Source organism: Lachnellula hyalina (assembly GCF_007821495.1).
Source record: "Lachnellula hyalina strain CBS 185.66 chromosome Unknown contig00047, whole genome shotgun sequence".
In the NCBI taxonomy this organism is placed as follows: domain Eukaryota; kingdom Fungi; phylum Ascomycota; class Leotiomycetes; order Helotiales; family Lachnaceae; genus Lachnellula; species Lachnellula hyalina.
Genome location: NW_022157161.1, coordinates 70,875 through 88,409, shown reverse-complemented (window position 1 = coordinate 88,409; position 17,535 = coordinate 70,875). Strand labels below are relative to the sequence as shown.

General features: G+C 48.0%; 7 protein-coding genes across 7 annotated transcripts; 4 read left to right on the top strand and 3 right to left on the bottom strand.

Annotated features, from left to right (window-relative positions):
- Window positions 1-758: 758 nt before the first annotated feature.
- arg-6 (Protein arg-6, mitochondrial) lies at window positions 759-3,511 on the bottom strand (the record flags this gene model as incomplete). Its single annotated transcript, XM_031148583.1, has 2 exons — window positions 759-814; window positions 883-3,511. The coding sequence occupies 2 exons, from the start codon at window positions 3,509-3,511 to the stop codon at window positions 759-761; spliced, it is 2,685 nt and encodes an 894-aa protein (XP_031006296.1).
- A 1,006-nt stretch (window positions 3,512-4,517) lies between these two features.
- On the bottom strand, window positions 4,518-5,467 carry syb1 (Synaptobrevin-like protein; the record flags this gene model as incomplete). The annotated part of the gene is made up of 4 exons (XM_031148582.1): window positions 4,518-4,537; window positions 4,586-4,647; window positions 4,695-4,864; window positions 5,345-5,467. 4 exons carry the CDS (start codon window positions 5,465-5,467, stop codon window positions 4,518-4,520), a joined length of 375 nt encoding a protein of 124 aa, XP_031006295.1.
- Window positions 5,468-6,945: 1,478 nt separating this feature from the next.
- On the top strand, window positions 6,946-8,329 carry DCW1_8 (Mannan endo-1,6-alpha-mannosidase; the record flags this gene model as incomplete). Its single annotated transcript, XM_031148581.1, has 2 exons — window positions 6,946-7,012; window positions 7,062-8,329. The coding sequence occupies 2 exons, from the start codon at window positions 6,946-6,948 to the stop codon at window positions 8,327-8,329; spliced, it is 1,335 nt and encodes a 444-aa protein (XP_031006294.1).
- Window positions 8,330-8,837: 508 nt separating this feature from the next.
- Window positions 8,838-10,167, top strand: mii (3-methylitaconate isomerase; the record flags this gene model as incomplete). The annotated part of the gene is made up of 3 exons (XM_031148580.1): window positions 8,838-8,963; window positions 9,024-9,511; window positions 9,567-10,167. The coding sequence occupies 3 exons, from the start codon at window positions 8,838-8,840 to the stop codon at window positions 10,165-10,167; spliced, it is 1,215 nt and encodes a 404-aa protein (XP_031006282.1).
- A 1,489-nt stretch (window positions 10,168-11,656) lies between these two features.
- tal (Transaldolase) lies at window positions 11,657-12,954 on the top strand (the record flags this gene model as incomplete). Its single annotated transcript, XM_031148579.1, has 7 exons — window positions 11,657-11,729; window positions 11,781-11,824; window positions 11,876-12,004; window positions 12,062-12,170; window positions 12,218-12,449; window positions 12,514-12,847; window positions 12,901-12,954. The coding sequence occupies 7 exons, from the start codon at window positions 11,657-11,659 to the stop codon at window positions 12,952-12,954; spliced, it is 975 nt and encodes a 324-aa protein (XP_031006293.1).
- An 846-nt stretch (window positions 12,955-13,800) lies between these two features.
- On the bottom strand, window positions 13,801-14,872 carry hrf1 (Protein transport protein; the record flags this gene model as incomplete). The annotated part of the gene is made up of 3 exons (XM_031148578.1): window positions 13,801-13,962; window positions 14,008-14,535; window positions 14,585-14,872. The coding sequence occupies 3 exons, from the start codon at window positions 14,870-14,872 to the stop codon at window positions 13,801-13,803; spliced, it is 978 nt and encodes a 325-aa protein (XP_031006309.1).
- A 251-nt stretch (window positions 14,873-15,123) lies between these two features.
- Window positions 15,124-17,277, top strand: SRP101 (Signal recognition particle receptor subunit alpha-like protein; the record flags this gene model as incomplete). The annotated part of the gene is made up of 4 exons (XM_031148577.1): window positions 15,124-15,360; window positions 15,424-16,405; window positions 16,454-16,980; window positions 17,029-17,277. The coding sequence occupies 4 exons, from the start codon at window positions 15,124-15,126 to the stop codon at window positions 17,275-17,277; spliced, it is 1,995 nt and encodes a 664-aa protein (XP_031006310.1).
- Between the last annotated feature and the right edge of the window lie 258 nt (window positions 17,278-17,535).

Below are 17,535 nucleotides of genomic sequence, written 5' to 3'. Positions count from 1 at the left end.
TTCAGACTATATTATCATCCATCTGCGTTTCTTTAAGAGGTGAACATTTTATTCAAGATCCACCTCATATAGCCAATCATCAACCTTCCGCTTCAAAGCACCGCTGCGAGGTCAAGAGAACCGGCGGTCAGATTCAAGTTCCACGGATTCTCAATCATATCAAAGTCTCCATTCCTGCGAAATTCAGCAGGTCCCATGTCATCACCGGCCCGGTTAATTCTCAAGACAATCTCTTTCTCGTAAAACCCACAACCGCCCGTCTCGTTTGGAGTCAAGTCTCGTAAAATATGAGCCACGGGAAGATATCCAGGGTCTGAATCATCCCAAGTTGTGATGGGAAGTATGTCACCTAGGCTCCAGGGATCGATAAGAAGCGTGAATATTTAGAAGGAATAGAAGGGCATGCCAGGACTGTACTTTACAAAATGAATAAACGCCTTTGATTATCAACATCGATAACGAGCTGCATGAAATCAAAATACTGAACATCAACGTGAGGTAAGTACGTAAAGCAAGAGAACACAAAGTTACAAAACGATGTGGCACGCAATCAAGTCACTACACCGCATCTCGCAGCACAACCCACATTCGTGGAATGTGTTCAAATTTTCTTCACCCAAAGCCCACACTATGTACAAACACTCCCTCCCCTTAGCCATCCATCTCGCCACGTCTCCGAATCTGATGCTGAAATCGAAACCTAATATGAAAAGAAAAAATAGCTTTTGATAAAATTTGACTCCTCCCAAACAACGTTTCTAATCGAGCGGAATCCCTTCATATTCTGCGAATCCGAGGGAGAGGTTCATGTTTTCTATTCATTTTAGTCAGTACTTGAATTCGATAATGATAATGGTATTGGAAGAAAAGGGGAAAACTTACGCAAACACTGTGTCGCAGCACCCTTCAACAGATTATCAATAGTTGCACAAACAACCACCCGCTTCCCACTGCTATGAACTCCAAACCCACCAACCTCTACGCCATGCTTCCCGCTAATGGCCTTGACACTCGGCGGCTCACCCGAGACCTTAATCAGTTTCTCGCCCGCATAACGTTCTTGGTAAAGTTGACGAATATCTCTACTCGTCATGCTCTGCTTGAGCGGGATACTGATCGTGTGGTGGATACCCTGGAACCAGACTGCTACGTGCGGGACAAAAGCTACTTCGACGCCTAGCTGGTTGCTGATTTCACGCTCGTGGATGTGGTCTGTGAGACTGTAAGGGATGATGTTGTTGGTTAGATTTTCAACGTCATTTTTAGGGGAGGGCTTGGTTCCTGCACCCGAATAGCCTGAAACACCGAAGATGGTGGGCTGGCCGCCTAGGAAGGGGACGAGGGGTGCGATGCCGACTTGGGCTGCGGTAGCGTAGCAACCTGGGTTGGCGATGCGCGTTGCTTTTGCTATGTCGGAACGGTTGACTAGTTCAGGAAGGCCGTAGGTCCAGTTCTTGTCGAAGCGGTAGTCGGCGGACAGGTCAACAATGACGCTGTTTTGGGGACCTTTGCCTTCATTGACGGCGTCGACGAAGGGCTTGCAGACGCCATTGGGGAGGGCCATTACCCAGCAGTCTATCTCGCCCTTTTCCTCCATGCGGCGTACATCTTCGGCGGTGAGGTTCTCGTAAGTAATGTCACGCTTTTCGTAACCTTTGAGCTTTTGACCAGCGAGCTCACGAGATGATACATGACGGAGGTCCATGTGAGGGTGGGAGTTAAGAAGACTGATAAGAGCTTGTCCGGTGTAACCTCTAGCACCGATCAAGGCAACCTTTGCCGGCTGCGTGTTGGAGGAGTTCTTGGTGCCAAAAGGAGGGTTGGGGTTAGTGGTAGTAGCATAGCCACGTGACGAAGAGACGATTGGTCTTGAGGTGCGAGACGTCTTTGCAACGGGGCGGCGAGCATTAGTTGAGAAAGCTCTTGCTTGCTGTCGTTGTGGCGTAGAGTTTGTCGAAGCACTCAAACCTCTAGACGCTTGCCTAGCAGCCCGGTGAAGGCGTGCCTCCAAATTTTCATCACCGAGCATTGAGCGGCCGTGCTTAGTGAACTCGGTCATAAGCTGCTTGACCTCATCGCCGTTCTCAAGTCCGTACCAGAACATGACCTCACCCTCCTTGGACAGGCTGCCTTCAGCTTTGTCGAAGAACCAAGTCAGGTTCTCATCGTCTTCCTTGACAGTCCAGACAAGCTTTGGGTGATCTTTCTGGATGGAAGCAAACACGTTATCCGCAACATTCGTCAACCAACCGGACTTTGTGATGGTGAATGTAGCTAGGTTGGCGAGAGGTGAAGTTGAGGATGGAGGTAGAACAATAGCAAGAGCATCCATAGGCTCGTCAAAGTACGCCTTGAACTCCCTCGATTTCAAGCCATCAACATACCTGTCAACTGTAGCTTTTGCATCAAGACCCTCACGATCCCTGACCAACACATCCTTAAGTTTTTGAAGGTCCTCGAATTGTGAAACGTTGGTAGCAGTAGCCAACTTGTTTCCTCGTCGGATGAGAGTTCCAGCACCGCTATCGGTGAACAATTCCTTCTGGAGATCCGCTGGGTGGATAATAGCTACACTAGTAGTTCTTGGAAGACCCTCAAGCAAGTCCTTGATCTCCTTGATCTTTAACCTTGTACCATATCGACACCACCATTGTGACATTAAGTAGTCGTATTCTTCATCCAAATTAATGGCGGAGATCTTCTCGTTTGTGTCGGCATTGAAAAGTCCACCCTTCTCAGACAGGTACACAATCTTCAATGGTTGAAGGGCACGGGCAAGCTCTCCGGCAGCTACATCGGCGTTGACATTTAGTACCTGGCCCTCTGGGGTCTCAGCCATAGACGTCAAAATAGGGAGACATCCTGCATTAATCGCAGCTTCGATAGGATCCTTGTTGACCTTGTTGATTCTGCCAACCAGATCGTATTTGTCCTTGTCCAAGTATTCCGCACCAAAAACCCCGGAAGTAATTGGGCGAGCGCGAACTCCTAATTCTTCCAATTTCTCAACCAATTTCAGGTTCTCCTCTAAGAAGAGCTTCCGCGCAACTGCCAATGTCTTGCCATCAGTAATCCGGATCCCTTCTTCGAACTGAGGTTCCACGCCCGCGTCCTCCAAGAGCTTGTTCAGTTGTGGTCCAGCACCGTGTACAACGACGGGGAATAGGCCAACATGGTTGAGGAATGCGAGGGCAGAGGTGAGCGATTCGAGATGCTCCGTGATGATAGCTCCGCCGACTTTAATAACGGCGAATTGCTGCGAGGAAACGGACGTAAAGTGGGAAAGGTACTGTTGTACTTCCCTCTTTGACCCGATATTGCTAAGTAGTTGTACGACCGTGGAACGAGTCGAAAAGTTGTCCGAACCAGGGGCAGAATAATCCCGCCTGGAGATCAATGCCAGAGAAGCAGCAGCTTTTGGCAATGTACGGACAGAGGTCGTAGGAAGACGGCTGGCAGCTGTGAGTGCCCTTCTGGCCACAGCGCCAGCTGTTGTTCGTAGGGCCAGCATTTTGAGGGTTTATGAGTGGAGATTTGAGTGTAAGGGTAGGAAGGATCTTTCTCCAGCTCCTGTAGAGCAACGAAGCTGTAATCGGGGTGCCCAAGCAGCAGTTCTTGCGCGTTTATCTCATGAGAAAGGCGGGGGGCATAAGCAGTGGGAAAATGACGCAGACTAGGGCAGACAGAATGTTAGTGCCTGTGACGATGGCTGTACAATATCTCTAGAGACAAAGAATTGAGGGGATTGAGAGAAAATCGGGAGAAGATATACCTTGAAAGATCAATGGATGATTATATAAATTCGTTTTGCGGAGGTCGAGTACCGCTCTGGATATTCATGAGTCCGCAATCAGTGGCATGGTGGATCAGGCCTCCGAATTTCGCACTTCGGATTGGTGCCGCACTTCCCTAACAAGATTTCCCCGTAAAAAGAAGGAAAAAAGACTTTGCACTGCACGACGCAAAATATTTTTTATCCTTCCCGCAGCAGCTGACCACTTACAAGACGAGTAGGGTTACTTGAATGCATGGTGTATGCCCTGCAACTGCGAAGGCGCAAATATGATTTTGAAGAGCCTTTACAAGTACTGTCTGCACTGGACTGGACTGGCGTTGGTCTTGGCTTCATCTTTCATTACTGTTGAATCACTTCGAAGTTGCGTGGATAAAATGTCACTACATTCAAACGTCCCGTCATGATATCTCCATTATTCCCTTCCAAATTCTACATGATACAATCCGCTGCATTGAGTGACCACTGCCAAACTCCAGCGTTCAGCGTCGTCAGCTGCATACTAGGCCCGGCAGTCCCTCACCAACGGTATATGAATGTGACGCCCATCGAGAAAAGGAAACCAACGTAAATTCAGGTAAAAACTCCTTGATCGCTAACCATCGATGTACGAGCTCGCTCGTAGCCAGCGAGTGCCGCATGCAGATAGGATCAGATATCCCCGCGCCTCATTTCAAAAAGCTAACACGCTCTCAATTCCTCCCCTTCTTCAACATCTAACTTCTTAATGCTTGGTTGCGACAACTAAAAGAGGTTAATAATGATCTCGAAGTTTGATTTCATTGTGCTTACCAGCTGGGACAATGATGACAATAAGCAAAATGATTATACCAGCAATAAGACACATTCTCATCCTACTTTGGGTCAGTCTGGATCTTTGAACACGGCGCTTTCTAATCACTTTATATCTTTCCACCACATTTGTTTTCGTACCCGATTGGCACCGCGGCGGAAGCCTTGAGCAGATACAGCTAGGTTGTCGGTCTTGTCTTGTAGGGAATCGAGACGTTCACCACGCTGGGAGACCTTGTTGATGTTTTCGCGCATCACACCAACAGTATCATCGATTTGCTATATGAACGACGTATTAGCCAGTGTTCTCCCCAAATATCCATCCATGGCAATGGTGTCGGGTGAAACGTGGCGGAATGGGAGCTATTTCGGAGACCGATGTTATCGACCTTCTATATTCCTTCGATGCCTCCTTGAACAGCACTTATGATGCCTGCTCCGTATTCATGACTTCCGCTCTTGTCTTGATGTTATCCGTCCAGTGCCAGAGTGTTGGGTTGCACGAATCTGAAACCAATCTGTCGCAAGCTCAGATACAGAGTAGATACCTCGTCCAGCAATACCAACGTCGCCATGTCATGCTGTCAAGTCCGTAGCTTCCATTCAGGTTGAAGATCGGCCATTCCGATGTGATTCGTGTCGTCTTGGCGATGCGGCAATTGATGACTGGCAAGATCGTACCCGGCTCGACCATCCACGGCATCCAGGAAGTAGCGCACCGTCTGGAAATTCTCATCTGGGAGGTAAAGGGAAACTTACTGCTTGTAAAGCTGCGGTTCGTTGGGTGCCTGGCTGTGATGATGCAGCTGTGGCTCCTCCGGCGGCAGGTTGCCCGCCGCTGGGGATGTAAGGGTCATATTGAGGTTCGCGACTGTCGGCCATTGTGATTTTGTGGATGGGTTAAGACGCAGATGGAAAAGGTAAATCGCTGTTCTCGGAGATGCAGTTGTGAGCTCGTGGATGCGGTGTTTGCGGTGTTTGCGAAGTTGTTTGGAGAGGTTGGGAAGACGATGTGGTAGTCAGTAGATTGAAAGAGGTAGGCCTGCCCTGCCTCGCCTGCCAAGCGTCTCTAAAGCGAAACAGTCTCCTAACGTACGTAGTCTCGTGACGGATGAATAACTTTGGTGGGAGACAGAAGATTGAATGATGAAGAAGAGGATGAAGATGAGGATGAGGACAAGGGCTGTGATTACTCGGTATTTAAATAGATCTATTCATAGTTCTTTCATCCGAGTATTGCGAGTGTACGCAATACTCGCCTTCGCCAGTCCCAGTCGCCGCCATGAATGATTTCACGTGAGGGTGTGTGGCTGAATAGAAACGTGGCTGACGATTATCTGCTTTTTTAACCTGGCTGCCTGGCCTGGCCCTGGACGCGATCGCGACTCGGTCGCACGAAACAGTTTAACTCTCTTTCAACATATTTCCACCAGTTCTTTCCTCCCTTCGTACCACTCACTCCCTTCGTACCACGGCTCTGGGTACACAACTCCACGTGCATCAGTCATGGAGCAGTTTGACCAGCCACTCAGCCAGCCAGCCAGCCAGCCTCGGTCAACAAGTGATCCATCCCCAGCTCGTATTCCGTACTCCGAGTGCTCCGTAATGTAATGATATAATACGGATTAGAATTACTAGAGGAGTACCCAAGGTAGCCTCCACCCCCTGAGTTCTTGCCAAGACGGTCTATTGAATCTACCTAAAGAGGTTCTTGGCTTCTAGATTGTCCAATGATGGACTCCAATCTCCACCCGGTAAGGAAAATGGGATTTTCTCGACCAAACAAATGTCGCTCCATTGTTACTAATCCACACTCTTAATTCAGCCTTGCCGCTTCTCAAGCCAGATGCGGTCAAGTTGCTGGCATCGTATCTTTCTTTCTAGGCTTCTACGAAGTACTTCGTAGTGTAGCCCTCAGGTAGTGTAAATACAACTTCCCCACCTTCACCTTCACCTTCTCCTCCATCTCCACCTTCAAGCAATTCTCCTCAACTTTTCTGTCAATTCTCATGTCTTTCTATACACAACTCTTCCCGAGACAGCCTGGACCGCTATAAACTTTTTCTTTTCTGCAAACATCACATTCCTTTTAAATATAGACGAGCGCCTTCATACATGGTCAACGTCATTATAAGCTACTAAAAGCGGCGGGTTCATTAGGGTATCAACGGATTTTCACTTCAACGCGTGTTGAAAGGGCATTGTTTCGTGGGGGAAATTCAAACGAAACCCTCAAAGTCTTGTTACCAAAGCCTTGAAAGAGGAGGACTTGGAAGTAATTCCCGCGCTTCCGGCCCTCTTTGGGGGATATATCCGGACACCACTCACTTGGGATGAGGTTTTCGAAGTCTTTGGCCAGCATGGCCACAACATTCCTTGCTGGAAGTCGCGTCGCGCAAGCTATAGATCTTGATGTGACCTCGCAAGGTAAGTCGTGACACAATTTAGACCAATTGTGCGCTTACCTAGTCAACAGATTCCATAAAAAAGGCGGCGACGCAGCTGGCATACGACACAATGGTCTATTATAACGGGAATCTGACTGGGCAAACACCCGGTCTCCTACCGCCACCATATTATTGGTGGGAGTCGGGGGCATTGATGGGTGCGATGATCGATTATTGGTATTATACGGGCGACAAGACCTATAACGACGAAGTCACACAAGCCCTCCTCTGGCAAGTTGGACCTAACCTGGACTACATGACGCCGAATCAGACAAAAACCACAGGAAACGACGATCAAGCCTTCTGGGGAATGGCAGCCATGTCGGCAGCCGAACAACAGTTCCCAGACCCCCCTGCAAAGCAGCCGCAATGGCTTGCCCTTGCGCAGGGTGTTTTCAACACGCAAGCAGTCCGTTGGGATACGAGTACATGCGGTGGCGGTCTACGCTGGCAAGTCTTTACTTTCAATATTGGCTACAATTACAAGAATTCGATTTCCAATGGGTGCTTCTTTAATCTCGCAGCCCGCCTAGCGAGATACACTGGCAACGACACCTACGCTCAATGGGCTGTGAAGGCATGGGATTGGATGGAATCTACCAATTTAATAGACGAGAACTACTATGTTTATGATGGATCGGACGATACACAGAACTGCTCGAAGGTGAATAAACTTCAGTGGACCTATAATGCAGGAGCAATGCTTCTCGGTGCTGCCAACATGTACAGTTATACCAACGAGTCATCAATGTGGCAAGAACGTGTCTCGGGCTTATTGAACGGGACCGATGTATTCTTTCCTGAGAATGCAACCATGGTAGAAGTGGCATGCGAAAATACCGGAAAATGCAACGTTGATCAACATTCCTTCAAAGCGTACTTGGCCAGATGGATGGCTGCAACGACCAAGCTCGCCCCTTGGACTTACGACGCTGTCATGGCCAAACTTGGGCCCAGCGCGGCTGCTGCTGCGCAACAATGTTCTGGAGGCGACAACAAAAGGACTTGCGGCATGAAATGGGCAATGGGGGACGAATGGGATGGAAGTTATGGAGTTGGTCAACAAATGGCAGCCTTGGAGGTTGTCCAGAGCAATTTGGTCCAACAGGCACGAGGACCTGTCACCAATAAAACGGGGGGCACAAGTAAAGGCAACTCCGCGGCGGGAACCGGTGGTACACCTATCCTCTCAGTAACTGGAGCAACGACAGCTGGGCGAGTAGGCGCTGGTTTCCTGACGACTTTCGTTTTGGCGTTGTTCGTTGGAGTGACATGGTTCATGGTCATAGACGACTGATGGGATACAAAGACTTGTATATAATCGTTACGGCATTAGGAGGTAACGGCCAAAGAAAACAAGGGGCTTCTTGGGTGGAAAAGGTGTTTGGTCTTATGGAGTTTATAAATTGGTAAGGTAGATGACTGTATATATGGGAGGGCTTGTAAAAACTACCTAATTGGTAATGTGTATAAGACATTGGAGAATCAGAGATGTGGCAATATTCATTGATATTCTACAAGCCTGGCAAACAGCAGTGAGGACAATTTTGACTGGGAATCAGAAATTTTTACAGTTGTAGACATACCCTTATTGTTTATGAAAATTTCACCCCTTGGACCCAACACCAATTATTGAAGAAGAAAAAATAACCTTCTTGATCCTCCCGAGGCAAAATGCGACTCGGTTCTCAGTCACGTCTCGCTGCCGATCCCCTCATTCTCGCGTTCTCACATTCAGCAACAATGATTAAAATGCACACAACAATCCTATTTCCCTCAAAATGAGGTAGGATTATCAAACGAGAATGTCTAAAATAATAAGCGGCCCGGTGCGGCATCGCCAATCCTCTATCCCTCTGCTCCCATCCCTCTACAGACAAACATCCACTTCAACACCTCTACGTCGTCAGAACCGCCTTCCTGCATCCTATGTAAGTCAATTACAACTACTCTTGACTGCACCAGTCCGGCATAACTAACCCACTTCCCAGTATCGCGGCGGCACCTCCCGCGCTATAATATTCTCCGCCTCCTCCCTCCCCTCCAACCCTACCCTCTGGCCCCCCATCTTCCTCTCCATCCTCGGCTCCCCCGATCCCCATGGGCGCCAACTCGACGGTCTCGGCGGTGGCATCTCCTCCCTCTCAAAAATATGCATCATTGGTCCCTCCCCGCACCCTGCTGCAGATGTGGACTACACGTTCGCTGCCATAGGCATCAGGGACTCCGAGGTAGACTTCTCGAGTAATTGCGGGAATATGACTAGTGCGGTGGGGCCTTTTGCTGTGGATAATGGGATGGTGGATGTAGGGGATGGGGAGAGTGATGTGACGGTCAGGATTAGGAATACCAATACGGGGAAATTTATACATGCGCGGTTTGCGGTTGTGGGTGGGGAAGCAGCTGCGGGGGGTGGGTTCGAAATTGATGGGGTTGCGGGGAAGGGGGGGAAGGTCCAGTTGAGTTTTATTGACCCTGCGTGAGGGCTTTCTTTTACTAGGCATCGAGTTCCGGAAAGCTAATGTGGGTTATAGGGGATCGAAGACAGGAAAGCTGCTACCGACAGGAAATGTGGTAGATATGTTTAACGGCGTCAGGGCTACGTGTATAGATGCGGGGAATCCGTGTGTTTTCGTACAAGCGGAGGACATGGACATTGAGGGCACGATACTTCCCGACGAAATCGATGCGTGCCTTCCTCTGCTGTCAAAGCTGGATTCCATTAGACGAAAAGCAGCTGTGGCTATGGGCCTCTGTCAAGACGAAGCTTCTGCTCCTGGTTCGATCCCCAAGATTGCTATGGTCTCACGGCCAAAAACACATACGTTACTATCTGGGGAGACGATTGAGCAGGAGAAAGTGGATCTGGTAGTCAGAGCTCTGTCAGTAGGCCAGCCGCATAGAGCTGTGCCTATCACGGTAGCTATGGCTATTGCTGCTGCCGCGAACCTCGAGGGATCAACAGTGCAAGGCAAAGTCTCGAGTGAGCGCGTTGATCCTGATGGGATTACGCTCGGTCATCCGTCGGGCAGGCTTATGGTGGGTGCGAAGTTTGATGAGAAAGGGCATTTGCTGCAGGCGGATGTGTTTAGAACGGCGAGAAGGCTTATGGACGGCTTGGTCTATTGGAAGTGAAGGCGGGAAGTGTCTGCTACTTGCTGCTGTCAAGCGCCGCAGCCCAATACCGAAACATGGACAAACAAGTGACGGCAACGATTCCACGAGGTATGAACCAATAACTCCCACATTACCGACGAGAAGTACTTTAGTTGTAGCATCTAGCCGCTAGCCTCGCATCCACGTCGCAAGGCAAGCCCCAAAATGAGGTTATTTATTTATAAATAGATTTTTGTTGCACTTCGCACCCAACATCTAAAAATGTCTCGGAAGCCACTGCCCCCTTAGTTTGATCCCGTGAGTCGCGAGCCGGTCGGCACCCAGAATTTACCCTTTCCCGGAGAAGCCCAAAGATGCAGGTTAGATTTTGTTGCAAATCGCATGGAAGGCCCGAATATCTGCCAGTAGCTTCCATGAATCAATCTAATCATAATCCCCTTTCTTCATATTCTGGATATGGATGGATTTACGCACATGTTGAAAGAAAGTATTGGAATGAATATACGACGCAGAATAGATGCTGGGCCTGGGCTATTACCCGTTTGTTGGCCTGAGGCCGCCCCCCACTGACACTTACTCATCTGAGGCCGCTTTGGATTATGCTGCCGAATAATAAACCAAATGGCGCTTTCAATCATCGGACGAGTAGCATAGAGCCCTGCTACATATTGGTGGTCGATATAGCGGTGGATAGCCCTCTCTTGGGCATTATCTATAAGCCTCTGGTTCCGCCCATTATCCGAATGTGTGCCCCTTTCTGGCTCCTTTAGGCGGCTTGCTCTAAAGTGCCTTGCAACCTCTGCTTTTTTAGCAGTCGGATATGCTATATAATAAGCAATAGCCTGCTGCATATCCTCTGGATTATAGTCTTTTTCCGCGGCTGATAGACATGATATGTTCAAAAAAAATTGCTTAGTGACAAGTTAGGTGAATAAGTTTGTATGTACAATGCATATAAAATATTTTAAGGGGCATGTACTGTGGGTCACGTGAAAATCGCTCACTCCGCTTTGGTGCTCACGTCGCTTTGCCCAACCACCACTGAGGGGTTGTCCGGGGAAGTGTCAGTGAGGGCGCGGCCTCAGGCCAACGGGTATGGCAAGTGTTGCGAAGAGTGAGTGGGCCTTTGGCTCGGGTTAGTTTCCGTGGGGGGTTATTCTTTCCCCACAGAGAGGTGGAGGTGGAGAGAGAGGTTTGGAGATCAAAGGTGGGCTGGTATAGATGGCATGTTCTATTTTACGGAGAAAGTCAAAGGTAAGAAGCTTGTGTAATATTAGTTTTTAATATTAGATATTTAGTTCTAAGTTCTAAACAAAGAGTAGCCTGCCAAATATCGTAGCATGTGAAGGTGTGGTCATATGCACTTACAGAAAGCTAACACTTATATCCACCTTTCCAAGCGAATGGATCTGAAATATAATTGCTCTGGATCCCTCTTCTTGAAACGAACTTTTAACTGCGTGAAATAGCGGCATCTCAGGTTTAATAACAAACAGAATTATCAATCATGGCTCCTCAAACGCTGTTGCAGTTACTCCAATCACGCAGTATTGTGGACTGTGATACTATGGACGTTGAAGGTACATTAAGATTCTAAATCTATTGCATATTCTACGTGCTAAGCAAACCAGTTCCCAAGACCCTCGGTCAATTCGTCGATTGCACTTCCAATCAAGTCAGTCAGGGCCCTTGACTGTACTTGTCTCATAAGAGCTAATAATGCCAGGCCATTGCCTATGGCGAGCTTGCGAAGCCAAACAACCAGAAACTGGTTGAAGATGCAGTCAGCCTCAGCAAGAAACTCACTTTAACTTTTCCAGATATACCACGCAAAGTATTAGCAGGCGAGATTGCTGTAAGCCACAGCTTTGACGGTACTCAATACCGCAAGTTGTTTTAACTCTACTTCTAGATGGTCAAGCTCCAATATGGAATCTCCAAGCATGTAACAGGTTTCGTCCATATCCAAACAAACCCCTACCACTCATACGATACTGAAAAGACAGTCTCGGATGCTCAAAGTAAGTCATCCACTGACTCCCTTGTACCAAAACTTACACATGAAAAGGAATCATCCAACTCTTCAAGATCCTCGACCCAGGTTTTGAAGCCGCTCGCATCTGCATCAAGATCCCGAGCACTTGGGAAGGTCTCCAGGCCTGCAAAATCCTCCAAGCAAGTGGCGTCACCACACTGGCCACAACGCTCTTCACTATCGAGCAAGCAGCTCTAGCTGGTGAAGTCGGATGTCACTATATCGCTCCCTATGTCAATGAACTAAAAGTTCACTTTGACCCTGGGTACTATTCAACTCTCCTTCCCTAGAACCCCTCTTCAGTCAGATGTATACTGACGAAACGGAAGATTCGTCGACAATAATAAAGCGCAATCCCTCTGCCTCCAAACACAGCGCTACTATGAAGCTCACAAGCTCACCACGCAAGTGCTGCCCGCTAGTCTTACGTGCATCGAAGAGATCATGGCGCTGGCTGGCGTGAACCACATCACCATCGCTCCCGGACTGCTGAAAGAGCTTTCCTGGAAGCCAGCTGCAGGCAATGAGACAGTGAGTTTGTTTGACGAGGCGCCGGTAGGGTCTAAGATGCAGGAGCTGCTTAGCTTTGCGGGTGATGAGAAGGCGTTCCGTATTGCTTTTACGTTGAGTGGTCGTGGAGAGGGGGAGAGGAAGTTGGATCAGGTATGTTTGAGCTGAGGAGCGACGAGGAAGAAAATACTGACTGGATGGAATAGGCGATTAACATTTTCTGCGAGATGCAGGATAAGATGGAGTTATTGATGGGATGAGTGTGGAGGTTAAATGAAATGGAGTATTTAGGAAGGATAGGTTGAGCTAATTGTTAAGTAGCCTGTGCTCTTGATAATATTTAGCTGTGGAAGCGTCGTTGCCACCTCCTGCTTTATTGCACGTTTACAGTAAAACCCTTACTAACTTATTAGCGTCTCCTTACCTGAGAGCAAGGACCAGATACTCATCCATTAACTCAGTGTTTTACGGCGGTCTCCATAACAAATCGCTATTACTTGAAGAAGCCTCGCGGTAAATAGGAAAAGCGGCACCAATTTATAATGTACTAGGCGACGTGGGACATTAAAAGTCAACCATAGTGAGAGTGCCGCCTTTGTTTAATTAGCATGAGGAGCATTGGGTATTTTTGTGGAGAAGGCCGTAAAACACTGTAGGAATTAACAGATGAACTGACACGCTTTTGAATCATTGTATGTACCTTCTAAGAGGAGTTTGTTTGCACTCTAGAAGCCCCTGAAATAAAGAAAAAAATACGTTTGTATTTAAACACTAGTTCTTTGGTAGATGAGGAATACCTTTCGTCCCAGCTCTGCTAAAAAGATGCAGAGAAGCAGCTTCTTCGAAGAGGACGCTTGGGGCACTAGCCAACTATTTTCAAAGGCACAGTTTCGAGGTATGATCGCCTCTCTAATAAAAGAACCACGGAGACCATATTGGAGTCCATATCTTCTCATTAGTTATCGTACAAGCTCTATGTTTGGCACAAGCTCCTCGGCCCCCTGATCTTTTCATATCATGCCATTCCCATATCTACCCCGTCTCGGGCAATAACTGTACCGAGTTCCAGACGCCAGCAAAATGCGTTTTCCCATCCAAATATCAGCTCACATCGATGTAAGCGCCCACATGAAGATCAGTTGTACAGGGTATGAGTATAAGAAGAGAAATTGGGTTCTTCGGCTCTTTTGTGATCGTGCCACCGTTTGCATTGTTCCTCGTTCGTCGCTGGAGTTCTCTGGAAGAAGGACGTATTTTAAAGACCGCAACTAGATAAATTAGCAAGATATCTCGGAATCATTTGTTCATCTTACTAGGAATAGAGCATTTGCTAGAAAACAATATCCGAATATTGTCCACCCCATCCAACCACCAGTTCCCGTTCCTTTGTTGAACACTTCGCTGATCACCAAGGTGACAATGATCCCTACAAACTTGTACCCCGAATAGGCAACCAGGTCAAGAAGTTGGGAATCATTTGAAATGGATAAAAGGTAACATCCAAGCTTGAGACCTAGGATCTCAATAATAACAATGAACAAAGCCCATGTTGCTGTATACCCAAACAATTCTGGTTGGAATGCGCCTCGGAGACCCGCTAGGACTGTGGACAGAATGATATATGTAACTAGCGCCATGATAGGAATATACATGTCCGGACTGTTCAAGTCGTCTCTCGGAGGCAGAAACCATCCCTCCTGACCATTTGGGCCTATTGATTGCTTGCGGGACCATGGTTTATGCCTCCAGGGGAAGAGAACTAGGAATATCTTATTAAGGACGTAGGAGTTCGAGACGTTGAAGTAATGCTTCAGCGCAGAGACGTTGACATAGCGGTTGAACTATTCTCAGTATCAGTAATTATTCCTTCATCGTTCCCAAGTTACTAACGTTTTGTTCTACGTAATCTGTTCCATGCTTCAATGCGGTCTGTCCAACTTGAAATCCCATCTGCGCAGTAGGGTCGTTTATGAATCCCCCATATGCGCCAAAGGCATTATTCCCCCCCGCACCCACACCCGCCTGCGGCTGGTACGGGTTTCCATACGATTGCTGATGCTGAGGCATAGGAGGAGGTGGTGATCTTAGCTGGGGGACTGTAGAAACGTGTTGAGGGACTGGATGGTGAAGTGGTGGAGATGTTGCGGGAGGAGGGTTTCCATAGTTTGTTCGTTGCATCTTTGCCGTCGTAAAAGTATCAAGGCAAAGGTGGCCTCGTGATGCCGTCCGTCAGTATCGTAGAGCTGGTGTGCAGATATCTGTCAGGTAGGAGACGCGTATTCGAACACATTTCCAGAATCTTTCGCGCCTTGTTGGCAGATTACGGGCGCCGCTAAAACCCCGGCGCTGTTATCGAGCCTTGCCTCAGCCTTTCTGTGACGGTGCGTTAACAATATTCCCCCATCACCTTCGCAGGGCCATAATCGACAATGTTGGATACCTTTGAGATTCTTACGACGTCTGGCGTGGTGTTGTGGTCCAAGTCGTACTCCGCAATCAGTCCCGCCATCATCAACAGCCTCATAACGAATGTCTTCATTGAAGAGCGAACACTTCCCGGAGCTGGAATCGCAGATGATATCTCAGCTGCGAACAACCCTCCTTACAAATACGACCAGCATACTCTAAAATGGACGACGGTTAAAGAACTAGGTCTCATCTTTGTTGTAAGTTGCGACGTTTTGCGCAAGTTGGCAGGGTCCCGCGTTGAATATACTAATTGTGGCCAGGCTGTCTACCGATCACTCCTTCATCTATCATGGATTGACAAGCTGGTTGATAATATCAAGACCATTTTCGTGGATTTATACGGAGACCAGTTGAAAAAACCACACACTACGATTGTCGAATGCCACTTTGATGAATATTTTGATCAGCAAGTGAGAGAACTGGAGAAAACGGCGCTGAACCAAGACACAAGAGTTGCTGAAGCTTCTGCTCTAGAAGAAGCGCCGATCTCAGTTTCCGCAAATCTAAGAGACGAACCACCTCCGTTACCTGGAATTCTATCAAGAGGCCAGTCGAAGAACACCTTCAAAGACTTGACATCGAACGAATCGACTCCTATCGCGACACCTGATACCTCACGCCCCAGCACGCCAGCAAGTCATATACTTACTGGAAAGGGAGGACCAGGAGGGAAAGGATCTAGACGAGCGCGAAAGGCTGCAAATACGCCCTCAGCATACGCATCCTCTGGCGAAGAATCACAAAGGAAGGGCAGACCAAAGTCTTCGGGGCCAAAGAAGGGTAGAAAATGGGACGCAGAAGGTATGGCTGATGAGGATAGCGATACACCGCTCGATTACTCCACGCCTGCGGATGGCGTAAATTTGGGGGATGATGAGGGGAAGGGTCGCCCAGGAAATGTGGAGGGGGTAGACCATGCCACTTGGGGATCGAAGACTGGGAAAGGGCAATTCGTCCTGAAAGACTTGGATGATCAAGTCAACTCAATATTAGCAACAGCAGGTGCTAAGAAGGAGAGCTCGACGGCTTCGACTGGAATTGTTGGATCAAGCATTAATGCGATCGGTGGACTTTTCAGAAACGTCGTGGGAGGAAAAACACTGACGAAGGAAGACCTGGACAAGGCTATGAAGGGAATGGAAGATCATCTGCTCAGAAAGAATGTTGCTCGCGAAGCGGCTATTCGATTATGCGAGGGTGTGGAGAGAGAGCTCATTGGCGTGAAAACTGGAAACTTCGAGAGTAGGTTAGATTCTTAAGCTTCTTCTCTTCTAGCTAACATCATTATAGGTGTACAGGCAAGGATACAAACGGCTATGGAAGCTTCTCTACAGAAGATCCTTACGCCAACTTCATCTCTTGATCTGCTCCGAGAGATCGACGCAGTTACCTCCCCATCTGCGTTATCCTTGAAAAAGAAGCGGCCATATGTCATCTCAATTGTTGGTGTCAATGGAGTCGGCAAATCTACAAATCTCTCCAAGATTTGTTTCTTCCTTCTACAGAACAAGTACAAAGTGCTTGTTGTAGCCTGTGATACTTTCAGATCCGGCGCCGTCGAGCAATTGGCTGTTCATGTCCGCAACCTGAAAGAGCTCAGTGCTCGAGAGGGAGGAGAAGTTGAGTTATACCAGAAGGGGTATGGAAAAGATGCAGCAAACGTTGCAAAGGACTCTGTCAGCTTTGCTGCTCAAGAAGGCTTTGATGTCGTGCTGATTGATACTGCTGGTCGACGACACAATGACCAGCGCCTCATGTCTTCGCTCGACAAGTTCGCCAAGTTCGCGAACCCTGATAAGATTCTCATGGTTGGAGAGGTAAGTTGCTTCTTGCTTAAAATATCTGCCTTGACTAACAAATAATAGGCGCTCGTGGGAACAGATTCCGTTGCTCAAGCACGGAATTTCAACACAGCTTTTGGAGCGGGTCGATCGCTTGATGGCTTCATCATCTCTAAGTGCGATACCGTGGGAGATATGGTAGGAACTTTGGTCAGCATGGTCCACGCCACGAATGTGCCTGTTCTGTTCGTGGGCGTCGGGCAGCATTACAGTGATCTCAGGAATTTGTCCGTCAAGTGGGCGGTGCAGAAATTATTAAGTAGTAATCAATAAAGTATTACCGCTCTTCCAATATGCCACCCATTTCTGTATACAGCATAGCTATTGAACTTCACACTGTGGCTGAATTATCACCTCTTGAAAGAGACGCTTGCATTCTGCCCGTCATTCCAAGCGTGTTCAAGTCGTATGTTCCTGCTTTAGTTCCGTGCTTCACATCCAGGGCATTTATACTTTCCGTAACAAATCGATTGCATCCCCATTCCTAAACTATGTCAGTTTATTTCAACCTTTGCGGTGGATTTAACGGGA